The following is a 12,375-nucleotide window of genomic DNA, read 5'->3' on the forward strand; positions in this document are numbered from 1 at the left end:
TAACCTACAAATGACCCTCCATGCTCTTTAAATAGAGATCATGGACCAATCAAGTGTTAAGCCACGGATCAAGTGTCGGTAATACCGAGGAGAGAATGAACCGTCGGATTGTAAGTTACAAAATGTACATAGTAAAAAAACACACTTTACCTAACTCTATACTAGACCAAGTTATACTTAACTATTTCCTATGTGTCGGAATATCCTAACAAACCAAGAGTGGAATGATACATAGAAGCCAAAAAAACACCATCTTGGAATATGGATATAGGTGGTGGACAACCTGCAAGTAAATGAGCAAGTAGAAACAATGGGAAAGAGTAGGAGAGGGAGGAGAAAAATCCAAAAAGAATGTCAAAAAAATAAAGGAGTTTGGGGCTTGAACTTACCTCTTTAGCTCTTGTAGATGAAGTCCTCCAAGCTCCTCCTCCTTCTCCTTCACTCCTCCAAGCTCTCCTCTCTTCTCCTCTCCTTTCCTCTCTTCTCTTCTCTTCTCCAACTCTCATAAACTCAAAGTGAGCAAATGAGGAATGAATGGGGGCTTTATTCCCTTCATTCCTCACCCTAACCTCACCCTAACCCACCCCCTTTATGCCAAGTCAACGAAAATTATAAAAAAAATTGAAAAAAAAAAATCAAATTTCATCCTCCGCGTGGTGCTTTTCTGGAAGCGTACGGAAGCGTACGGGAACTGTGCGCTTCTCCCTCCGAAGCGTCGTACGAAGTGCGCTTCGGAGGTTCGAGATCGCGCTTCGGAAAATTCCAAGAAGCAGCAAAATCAGGTGGAAGCGCGCTTCTGAATTTTGGAAGCGCGCTTCCGGGGAAGCTTCCTAGACGCATCTGCACGAGACGCGCTTTCGGGCTTGGAACCAGGGGGGGCGCTTCCTGCAACATTGATACAAATATATAGGTATTCTCATGTTCTAAAAGACACATCCATTGGGCTAGCAAACTTGGCTTCTTGAGGGAAATTTACCCAAATTACATTTTACAAAAACAAAAATTCTTTTTTTTTTTCAAAATAGGACAATGACTTTTTGACTCAATAAATCTTAGAAGCATGAAGAACATGCTTGACTTAGAAAACACTTTGACTTGAGCATGAAACCTACGTTTGAAAAACTAATATTTATTTTTCTTCTTTTAATTTTACATATATATAATTGCATAGTACAATGACAATTTATGAAGACCAAACCTAGTTACAATTTTCAACATCCAGAAGGCCCAATGCCTAGACTTCTTAGTGGAGCAAGAGAGCTGCTAGAGTACAGATCAGTTTTCCAAAGTTCAATGACCCAAAAGTACTTGTGATCATTGATAGTGGTAGGTTGGATAGTTGAAGATGCAGTTGCAGTGATCAGCAGACGGGGAGGCAAAGTACTCCCCAACTATGTTCAAGGTACGTGAACTTAAAGGGTTGTGGATGTGCACCATCTGGAAGTAGGTCAAGTGTTATCTTGTTCAATGCAGATTGGTGGTCATAGTTGTTGACACCAAACCCTAGTTGTGTCTTATATGAGGGTTGTATATAAGGGCCATGATCCCTAGTACGGAAGCCCTAAGACTGTTGTATTAAAGTTTGTAATATAACAAGTAGTGGGTTAAAAAGGTTAGAAATTGTCATGTGCATTAGTTGATTCACTGATATTTGTTATTTTGTTGTACCAAGTAAAAGTGTTGTGGCATTTGAGTGTGTTTGTGATCGTGATCTTAGGCTCAAACCTTATTTTTGAGTGCCGTGGAAAATCAACAAAGGACCTAGGTAGAACACTAACATTTTCAGGGATAACAGTGTTAGTGTCACTGTAGAGCACTCACCAATGAAATGGACATTTACAAAATTAGTTTTTTTTTTTCATTTTTAAATGATTTGTCAATCACTAATAAATACCGAAATTAAATCACCCTCAACTAGGGTAATTATGTCACATCAAGGCTGGCTCTATCAAGAGAAAATTAGAAAAACATTTTTTTATTTATAGAAGAATCGAAATATTCAGCGTTTTCTTTGATTAAAATTCCAGAAACTCGGCAAACTAATACAGTGTCAATGAACTTTGGCCGCGAGGCTATAGTCCCTGGCTGAGGCATGGACTAATAATATTATAAGCTATTAAATCCTTTATTTTTATTTTTTTCATTTTTAAATGATTTGTCAATCACTAATAAATACCGAAATTAAATCACCCTCAACTAGGGTAATTATGTCATTTAAGGCTGGCTCTATCAACAGAAAATTGGAAAATTAGAAAAACATTTTTTGATTTATAAAAGAATCGAAATATTTAGCGTTTTCTTTGATTAAAATTCCAAAAACTCAGCAAACTAATACAATCTCAATGAACTTTGACCGCGAGGCTATAGTCCCTGGTTGAGGCATGGACTAGTAATATTATAAGCTATTAAATCCTTGAGACCCTTTAACGGCACTGTTAAATATTGAAAACCAAATACGGGTATTGTTGCTATGAGGCTGTCCTCCAAAATTTTTATTCAAGTACAACATAGAACACTAAACTTCAGCCTGATTGCACCCTATCAGATTTTAGAATGAAGAATTTCCAATAATCGCAGTTTGGTGCATCTATGTATGTTGGAGCCAAGCATTAGACAAAAACTGTCCTATTTTATGTTACATCGCTGCGTTATTTCTTATACAAAGTAGGTCTTGCATAGTCTTTGGCACATTTTCCATCCATTTCGGTGCCGTGGTAGATGGTTGTAAAGCATGAAATTGTTACATCGGACACTTTATTTTGGAACGTTTGTTATACAAAATGGACTTTTATGATCGTAGCTAATCACAAGGAGGCATTGTATGGTATCCCCAAGTTCATGTACTGAGTTGGAATGCATCATGGTCATGGTGATTAAGAGGCCCTTAGAAACAAAGGCCAGATGTCTTGTGGCCACAGCTCTATGGTTATGTTGTTGGAAGTTTGATAACTAATCATGTAAATTTGGGTAAAATGTATTAGTTATTAACAAGTTAGTTTTATACCGAAACATCGGTTATGTAATTGAGGAGAATCACTCATATAAAACTGATGAATGCCCAAACTATTTTATGGAGAATCATTTATTGATTGAATAGAGATTCCAATCCCTTGCCCTGTGGATGTTTCCTTGACACACTATCAAGGTTTTACCACGTAACTCCTGTGTTATTACTTGTGTGTTTGCATTCAATTTTCCTGTCAATTATATGCCTTTCTTGGTTAATCTATAACTGAAAATGCCTTATTTCTTTCTTGATTGGTAACTCATTCACCTATTAAAACTACAAATGGTATCAGAGCAAAGTTAGTTGAGTTGTTGCGTGCTAGGGAGGAGGAGCGTGGAAGCGTGGAACGAGGAGGACTCTGGAATGGTAAAGACCACAAACCCTCTGCGTGTGCGTGTATTCTCTGCATGAGGAGGACTACGCCTGAGACCAAAGCCATCTGCTTGCGTGTAGAGCCATCTGCCTACGTGTATTCTCTGCGTGAGGAGGACTATGCCTGTTGCTGGCTTGGAGGTGCTAGAGAATACCTTTGCGTCAAAGAGAAATCCGTTGAAGTTGATCTCTGCGTATGCGTGGAGCAGTCTTTGCATGCATAGAGCTACGGTGAAGGAGCCTGAGTGCTGCCAGAAGTGCTGCGAGAGCACGGCCTTGACCTCTGCATCGCTGAGAGCAATCTGCGTGTGGACCAAGGAGGCTCAGTGTTGCGTCCGTTCTTTGCGTGGCTGAGGAAGCTGCTACAAACTGCTAGAAGACTCTGCACTGCCAAACCAAAACCCATCAAGGAAGCTGCGTGCATGGTGTGAAGGCTCGAGGTGGCTCTATCAAGTCAGAGACTGCATGCTGGAGCAGAAAGGACGCTGGTGTTAAAGAAATCCGTCGTCTGCCCGAGGCGTGTGTGGGGTCTGTGTTGCCAAACCAGAACCCATCAAATAAGCTATGTTGCCAAACCAGAACTCTCTGCGTGGAAGAGCTATCATTAAATGTCGTTGCAAGGAGATTGTTGAAGTATACGAGAGGAAACCTAGCTGAGAAACCCTAGGAGGAAAAATGGCCAAGATGTCGAATGCAAAATTCGAGGTGGAGAAATTCACTGGCAAGAGCAATTTGCTCTTTGGAAACTGAAAGTTAGGGATTTGCTGGTGCAACAAGGATTGCACAAGGCATTGGACGGAGCAAATAAGAAACCTGCAACCATGATTGATTCGGACTGGGAGGACTTGAAAAGGCCGCCATCGGCTCGACTGATAAGGAGAGGATGCCCCCGGCAGGGTGAGGGATTGGAATGTTGGCATGTCCAGAAAATTCTGAACTAGCTCGAAAAAACTTGTTCGGTAGTCACAAAACTCCTCAATGGAAAAGCAGCATCAAGCGAAGATTGTTGCATCGGCTCGACCACTTCCACTTCATCAACCAATGGTTGAATGGTCTGTTGGAAAACTGTTGTGGATTTCAAGTAGCAATCAAGCGTGTTTTGTCTTAGAGGTTGGATTTTTAGGCCTTGAACTCAAACTCCTAGAGCTCTAACCGTCCTGAGTTCAAGCTCATAGTTTGATGGATCGATCAACCTAGTGTTTGTGTTCCTTCTTCAGACTTATGCCCGAGCTCTCAGTACCATTAGCTTATGCCTGGCGGTTGAAGAGAGTACAGCTTCAGGTTTATGGGAAAAACTGGAAAAACTATATATGACAAAGTCATTAACCAATAGAATTTATCTGAAAAGACAACTGTACAGTCTTCGAATGAAGGAGGGTTCAAAAGTTGGAGAACATTTGAATGTTTTTCATACACTTATATGCCAATTAACAAATATGGAAGTTAAAATTCAGGAAAAAGACAAAGCTATAACCTTGTTATGTTCTCTGCCCGAATCATGGGATCACTTCGTTACTTCAATCACCTTGAGCACCGCTGATTCTTTGAAGTTTGAATTAGTTGTGGGAGCTCTCTTGTCTGAAGAAGTACGAAGGAAATCCAGTACTGAAACAGTTGCATCAGAAGCCATGATAGCTAGAGGACGGTCAAAGGAAAGAGGAGAAAAAACAAGGGGGTCTTCCAGATCTAAATCGAAGGGAAAGAAGTGTAAGGCAAAATGTTGGCACTACAATAAAATTGGACACCTGAAGAAACACTGTTGGAAACGAAAAGAATCTGATAACCCGAAGAAGGAAGCAAATCAGGCCGATTCAGGTATGATAGACGAAGTTTTATCTGTTGAAGAATTATGTATGATAGATGAAACTTCATGTAATGTCTCTCAGGGTGTTGAAAGCTGGCTGTTAGACTCTGGTGCTTCTCATCACATGTGTCCACACAGAAATTGGTTTACTTCATATGAAAATGTAAATGGTAGTTCTGTGTTTATGGGTAATAATGTATCATGTCAGACTGTTGGGATGGGAAATATCAGGATTAAAATGTATGATAACACAGTTAGAACATTAACTAGTGTTAGACATGTACCTGATTTGAAGAAAAATTTGATTTCTTTGGGAGTGTTGGATTTGTATGGTTATAAGTTTACAGGTCAGAGTGGCGTGCTGAAAGTCTTTAAAGGCACCCTAGTTGTTATGAAGGAAAAAAAGGTCGGAAATCTTTACAGACTCAAAGGAAGTACTCAGGTCAGTGAAGCAGTGATTGCGTCAGAAAAAGAAGAAGCAGGTACTCATCTATGGCATCAGCGATTGGGTCACATGAGTGAGAAAGGTCTTCAGATACTGATGAAACGTAAATCTCTTCCCGATCTGAAATCTTTGAAATTAGATTTCTGTAAACATTGTGTGTATGGAAAACAGTGTAAACAAAGATTTAAAATTGGAAATCATAATAGTAAAGATATTTTAGACTATATTCATTCTGATCTGTGGGGACCATCCCCTATTGTATCATATGGAGGTGCTCTATATTTTTTAACGTTTCTTGATGATTTCTCCGTAAAGTTTGGGTCTTTATGCTAAAAAAAAAAGCTAATGTATTCAATGTCTTTAAACAATTTAAAGCAATGGTAGAGAAAAGAACAAGCAAATCAATTAAATGTTTAAGAACTGACAATGGTGGTGAATTCACTTCAATAGAATTTGAACATATTGTAAGGATGAAGGAGTTGTTACACACAAAACTGCTGTTTATACTCCTTAGCAAAATGGTGTTGTTGAACGTATGAATCAGACTCTTATGGAAAGAGCCAGAAGCATGATCAGCAATGCTAACTTGCAAAAGGAGTTGTGGGCAGAAGCAGTATCCACTACTTGTATTTAGTTAACAGATCACCTTCAGTAGCAGTTAATTGTAAAATTCCTCAAGAAGTTTGGACATGTCAGTCCTGTGATTATTCACATTTAAGGATATTTGGCTATGATGCTTATTCTCTTATTCCTAAAAATCAGCGTTCAAAATTAGATCCAAAATCGAAATGTTATGTCTTTGTTGGGTATGACTATGCAGTGAAAGGATACAGGTTGTGGGATCTTACATTGCGGGAGATAGTCATTAGTAGAGATGTAACATTTGATGAATCTTCTCTTTTAAAATCAAATGTTGAAAGAATTGAACAGGAACAGATATCGCCAAATCAACAAGTTTAGTTGGAGGCTAGATTTTTTGGTGATAGCCAAGAGGAAGAAGGAGCTTCTGGAGAAAAATATGTTGAAGATACAAAGGAAACTATTGAAGTTTCTAAACCAATTCAAGTTTCTGAACCAGTTCAGCAACCAGTCACTCTAAGAAGGTCTACAAGGGAAAGGAAAACTCCCAAAAGGTACGAAGATTCTGCTTCATCTTTTGCTTTGATTACTAAAGATGGGGAACCTTCTTGTTATTAGGAAGCAGTAGATGATACGGATAGCGAAAAATGGAAAATAGCTATGGAAGAAGAAATGGATTCCCTAGCCAAGAACAATTACCTGGGATCTTGTAAAACTTCCTGAAGGGAGAAGTGTTGTTGGATGCAAATGGGTCTTCAAACTGAAACAGAAAGTTGATGGAAGTATCGAAAGGTATAAGGCGAGATTGGTAGCAAAAGGGTATTCTCAAGTTGAAGGTATCAACTTTCATGAGATTTTTTCACCAATTGTAAAACTTGTTTCTATTCATACTGTGTTGGCACTAACTACATTACTTAACCTTGAGTTAGAACAGTTAGATGTTAAAACAGCTTTTCTACATGGTGATTTGAATGAAGAGATATATATGGAACAACCAGAAGTTTTTGTACAAAGTCGCAGCAGAAGATTAGTTTGCAAGCTTACAAAATCATTGTATGGTCTGAGGCAGTCTCCCAGACAATGGTACAAGAAGTTTGACTCCTTCATGGTGAGCCAGAACTTTATTAGAAATGAGTATGATCATTGTGTATGCTTCAAAAGTTTCAATGGCATATTCATTATCTTAGCTTTGTATGTTGACGATATGCTTATTGCAAGCAAAAGCATGGAAGAGATCAACAGGTTAAAGGCTCAGCTCTCTAGGACATTTGATATGAAGGACCTTGGAGCAGCGAAACATATCTTGGGCATGGAGATACACAGAGATAGGAAAAATGGTAAGCTTTGGTTATCACAGCAGACATATGTGGAGAAAGTACTTCAAAAGTTCTGTATAAACAATGTGAAACCTGTTAATGTTCCATTAGCTTCCCATTTTAATCTTTCTTCGGTTTTGAGTCCTAGAACTGATGAAGAAAAGAAGTATATGTCTCATGTACCATATGAAAATGTTGTAGGCAACTTAATGTATGCGATGGTATCTACAAGACCTGACATTTCACATGCAGTTGGAGTTGTCAACAGGTTCATGGCAAATCCTGGTTAAGAACATTGGCGAGCAGTAAAATGGGTCCTTCGATATCTAAGAGGCACAAGTGACCATTGCATCATCTTTAATGGTAGTGAAGGATCAGTCTGTGGATATGTAGATGCCGATTATGTAGGTGATTTGGACAAAAGAAGATCTACTACAGGTTATGTCTTTACTCTTGCAGGTGGAGCAATTAATTGGATGTTAAATCTTCAAGAAACAGTTGCATTGTCCACTACCGAAGCAGAATATATAGCTACTTCAGATGCCAATAAAGAAGCAATCTAGTTAAAGGATTTACTTGATGAGATTGGAAGGAAGCAGGAGAAAGTGAATGTACTTTGTGACAGTCAAAGTGCTATTCATTTGACTACAAATCCTGCTTTTCACAGAAGAACCAAGCACATTGATGTAAGGTATCATTTTCTGAGACACGTGATCGATGGCAAAAAAGTAGCTCTTTAAAAGGTCCATACACGAGAGAACTGTGCAAACATATTCACAAAGCCAGTTACAGTAGAGAACCTGCGACGGTGTTTTAGCTTCTCTTGGCTTGCAAAAAAGATGATGAATGGGCATGGGCAAGGGACTAGGAAATTGTTGTCAAGGTGGAGTTTGTTGGAAGTTTGACAACTAATTATGTAAATTTGGGTAAAATGTATTAGTTATTAACAAGTTAGTTTTATACCGAAACATCGGTTATGTAACTGAGGAGAATCACTCATATAAAACTGATAAATGCCTGAACTATTGTATGGAGAATCATTTATTGATTGAATAGAGATTTCAATCCCTTGCCCCGTGGATGTTTCCTTGACACCCTATCAAGGTTTTACCACATAACTCCTGTGTTATTACTTGTGTGTTTGCATTCAGTTTCCTGTCAATTATATGCCTTTCTTGGTTAATCTATAACTGTAAATGCCTTCTTTCTTTCTTGATCAGTAAATCATTCACCTATTAAAACTACATATGTGGTGGAGTCATGGGAAGACTACTTGTTGAATGAGGTAACGACTATCACATAGCATTAACCTTTAAAGGACTGGTTTCTACCAGGATATTTGGGCAGACCGTATTGATTTGCCTTCAAGGTTAATGATTGTCCATTGCAAACACAATGATATCAGATATACTTAATAAGCACGCTCCTTTTTTTAATTAGGCATGCATGGCATGGTAACCACAGACTCTATATATCCTTCATTTGTTCCGATGATTGCTAGTGTGGAGGACTGATATTTAGTAACATCAGTTGACAGTTACTTTAGTTACAAATAACCCGGGAGCTTGGAAACCATTATGTTTTACCATAAAAATTGGAGAATAGTTGAACTAGAAATGACCATGACCATCTCATTTACTGCTAGGATACTTTAGAATTATATTAGTTTTTAACATAAAGAGAAAGCAATCGTATAAGTATATTATTGTCAGAAATGAAAATCATCAAGCCCTAGAAACATTATTGTAAGGGGATGAAAATATTAAATACATTATTGCAAGGGGATGAAAGTATAAATCAAGCCTTAAATCCATAACATTTTCTTTTAAAACCCTCACTATAAGCAACAGCTGCAGAGCCTGTCCATCAGAACAGATTAAACATTCTAATATACAATGATAAGAATTTAGCAATGGTGCAAGAAATGCCAATGATGCTCACGAGGTAATGTTTCCTTTATCTTCTCAAGTCTGTTGAGAATATTGAAAAATGTAGGCCTTATGCGAATGTTGTCATCCCAGCACAGTTCAATCAACCTTGTAAAAGAAAAGAGTTAAGATATATCATATAATATCAAGAAAAGTAAGTTCAGTAATTAAGAACTGCCAAAGAACCTAAAATAAATTCAAATAACTTTGCCATCGTATTCATTACACTTATGAGCCTGACACCATCCTTTGAGAAGAAATATAAAGGCTGCAGTGAGATATATTATGTCGGAATACATATTGGATATCTTACTCTTTCAGTTCTGGAGGGTAGGTTTTTGCACGGAACAATGGCCGATCTCCTTTAGATACATATTTTGCAGCTTCGTATGCATCATAGTTTGAAAAAGGAGAAGATCCTTCAAACATCTGACATGCAAATCAGATATTGATGAAACTGTACTTAAATTTGAAGCAAGGGTGCGAGATATCAAGTGAGTTTATGAAGAAAGCCGACACGTTACTCTATTTAGATTAAAGTAATACCAGGGAAAAAAAAGAAGATGATGAAGGTAATGTAGGAGTAACGACACCACCTCATAAAGAATCATCGCGAAGGAGAAAACATCAACCTTTGCATCATACCTCCTATGTTTGAAAACTTCTGGTGCCATATAACGGTCTGTGATTTTAATAACTGAACAAATTAGATGAAAACTGGTTTGCTGCAATAAATAATGTGTTTCACTCTAAGCACCTAATAATTCAATTCAAAGATAGATACCCTACGGACTCCATGGTTGAGAGATGCAAACACTTAGATGAGCAGTATAAAATTCAAGAAAAACTTTTTTTAGTAAAAAAAAATTCAACTCACAGCTTCCAGTCTCCCCAGTCAATTTGTAAACATCCTGAGAAAACTTGGCACTGATAAGTTTGCTTAGGCCAAAATCTCCAACCTTCAAATGGTTTTCATTGACCAGGAGTATATTTCTGAACCTCAGTGAAAGAAACCCACCAAATACACATGAGAAAAAACTACATAGATGGAATCTAACTACTAAAAAAACTGCATCCTCAAAAATAATTTAGTCTCACCTCTACCTAGGCTTGAGACAAATCCCTCATCTAAGTGTTGAAAATAAGACACAAAACACATTGTCCAAACTACATGTAATAATTCACGCCACAATGAATTTTCTATACAATCCATGTTTCATATTAATCCTTACCTCGGTTTCAAGTCCCGATGGATAACGACACATGGTTCATTATGCAGGTATGTCATTCCCCTGCAAAAGTAAATGAATATTATGTCATTCTCCTGTCTCAGCAACTCTTGTTATTTAAACCGATCGACCAATCTCTAGCTGGTCAATAATTATTAATTGGCACCCGTCAAAAAATAACAACAGAATACCAGTACCATGACCTATTGACATCCACTTTGCAGAACAAGTATGGAAGGGATACAGACATAGATTAAAGGTGTATAAACCATATCAAAGCAGAAGTAAGCCAAACAAAAAGTGGAAAAATGGAAGCAGGCGTTTAAAAATTAAATGATTATAGGTTTCTTCATTGTTTTCTTATAGGAGCCAATAAGAGTCGAAATGCAAGAAAATAAAAAAGAAAGACACAAAGAAAAATGAAAGTACACTGAAATGACAAGAGCATAGTACGATCAGCCTGCATCAGCAATCTATTAATTCATACCGCTTTCACACAGGAACAAACCGGTATAACTGAGAGCAAAGATGCCTGACAACATAATAGTAGGGAAGTCCCACAACATAATAGAAAATTACGAATTGAACCCGAGCTACATACCTTGCTATGTCTAGAGCAAAGTTAACGGCAGTTGATGTACTCAATGCACCTTTTTCTGCAAGAAACTGATGGAGATCACCCTACAGAGAAGAATATCAGTAATATTATTTTTCTTTAAAGGAAAACTTCATGGAACTCCCCCTCGTTCCCCAGAATATCCAGATGGACAGTGCCTTAACCGTCAACCGTCAGCCACAATAGCAGCTGGTAACTGTATGGGAATCAGCCACATCTGAAACTGTAACCTAAGGCCTCCCCATTGACAACATGCCTTGACTCTTGAGTGGATGGTTCAACTGATTGAGTCAACCCTTGGGGCTATATAAGTATCATTAGCATAGCATCATTCAAAGGCATGTCCCATTCGAATCAATTAGAGCTAAAAGCTCACAGGACACTTGTTATTCCAATTCTTTGCTGTATTGTTTTTCATGCTACCTGCTTCAGTTATATCGTATATTTTAAGGATTCCTCTAAAGCAGATATGAAATAGTAAATACAGTTTCTTATAGAACAATTATGAACATAATTTCATACCCCACTTAGGTACTCGGTTATCAACATCAGAGGAGGTTGCCTTGTGACTGCACCCAGGAACTGGACAATATTAGGATGCCGTAACTTCACTAGCAAGTCGACCTCGTGTCTGAAGTCTTGACTGTCACAGAAGTCGAAAAGAAGATCATGCAAGTTTTTAATTAGGTATCTAAATGAATTCATTTCCAATGGAATACAAATATTTTCTTATGAATAGAGACTTGCAATAAAAATTCTTCATTTTTCCTATAATTATTCTGTTTTTCAGCATCAGTAATCTTTCTGCATCTTTTATGAATCTTATTTATACCAGTATTTTCACTGATTACCTACTATCTTTTACTACTACAATTGCAAAAACAGTTTGAAACAAAAAATAATTTCCCAATAAACAAGAAAAAATCCATTCTAGTAGTAAATAAGAAAATCTATATGACAGAGGAGACTGTTTTCCATCGAACTTAGAAAACAAAAAGAGAAGGACGGTAGTTTCCTATTCTGAAAATTAAAGGCAAGGGTCCATCGTAAGTAGACACCTGACTATATTCCTTTCAATA

At 37.7% G+C, this 12,375-nt stretch overlaps 1 protein-coding gene across 7 annotated transcripts in view; it reads right to left on the reverse strand.

Annotated features, from left to right (window-relative positions):
* The window catches only part of LOC149163791 (serine/threonine-protein kinase VIK-like), a 240,360-nt gene that overhangs the window by 36,486 nt on the left and 191,499 nt on the right, over window positions 1-12,375 (reverse strand). For 5 of the 7 annotated variants that reach the window (XM_089431865.1, XM_089431867.1, XM_089431869.1 and 2 more), the window contains exons 5-11: window positions 11,819-11,939; window positions 11,282-11,361; window positions 10,684-10,743; window positions 10,329-10,444; window positions 10,048-10,148; window positions 9,765-9,880; window positions 9,465-9,559 (exon numbers count right to left, since the gene is read on the reverse strand). In XM_089431865.1, coding sequence (XP_089287991.1) covers window positions 9,465-9,559; window positions 9,765-9,880; window positions 10,048-10,148; window positions 10,329-10,444; window positions 10,684-10,743; window positions 11,282-11,361; window positions 11,819-11,939 — 689 coding nt within the window. The remainder of the gene's footprint in view (window positions 1-9,464; window positions 9,560-9,764; window positions 9,881-10,047; window positions 10,149-10,328; window positions 10,445-10,683; window positions 10,744-11,281; window positions 11,362-11,818; window positions 11,940-12,375) is intronic. The other 2 variants (XM_089431866.1, XM_089431872.1) reach the window with 2 other exon arrangements.

This window comes from Pinus tabuliformis, chromosome 5_1 (genome assembly GCF_031772625.1).
Source record: "Pinus tabuliformis cultivar Carrire ecotype Pingquan chromosome 5_1, CPIR1, whole genome shotgun sequence".
Lineage (NCBI taxonomy): Eukaryota > Viridiplantae > Streptophyta > Pinopsida > Pinales > Pinaceae > Pinus > Pinus tabuliformis.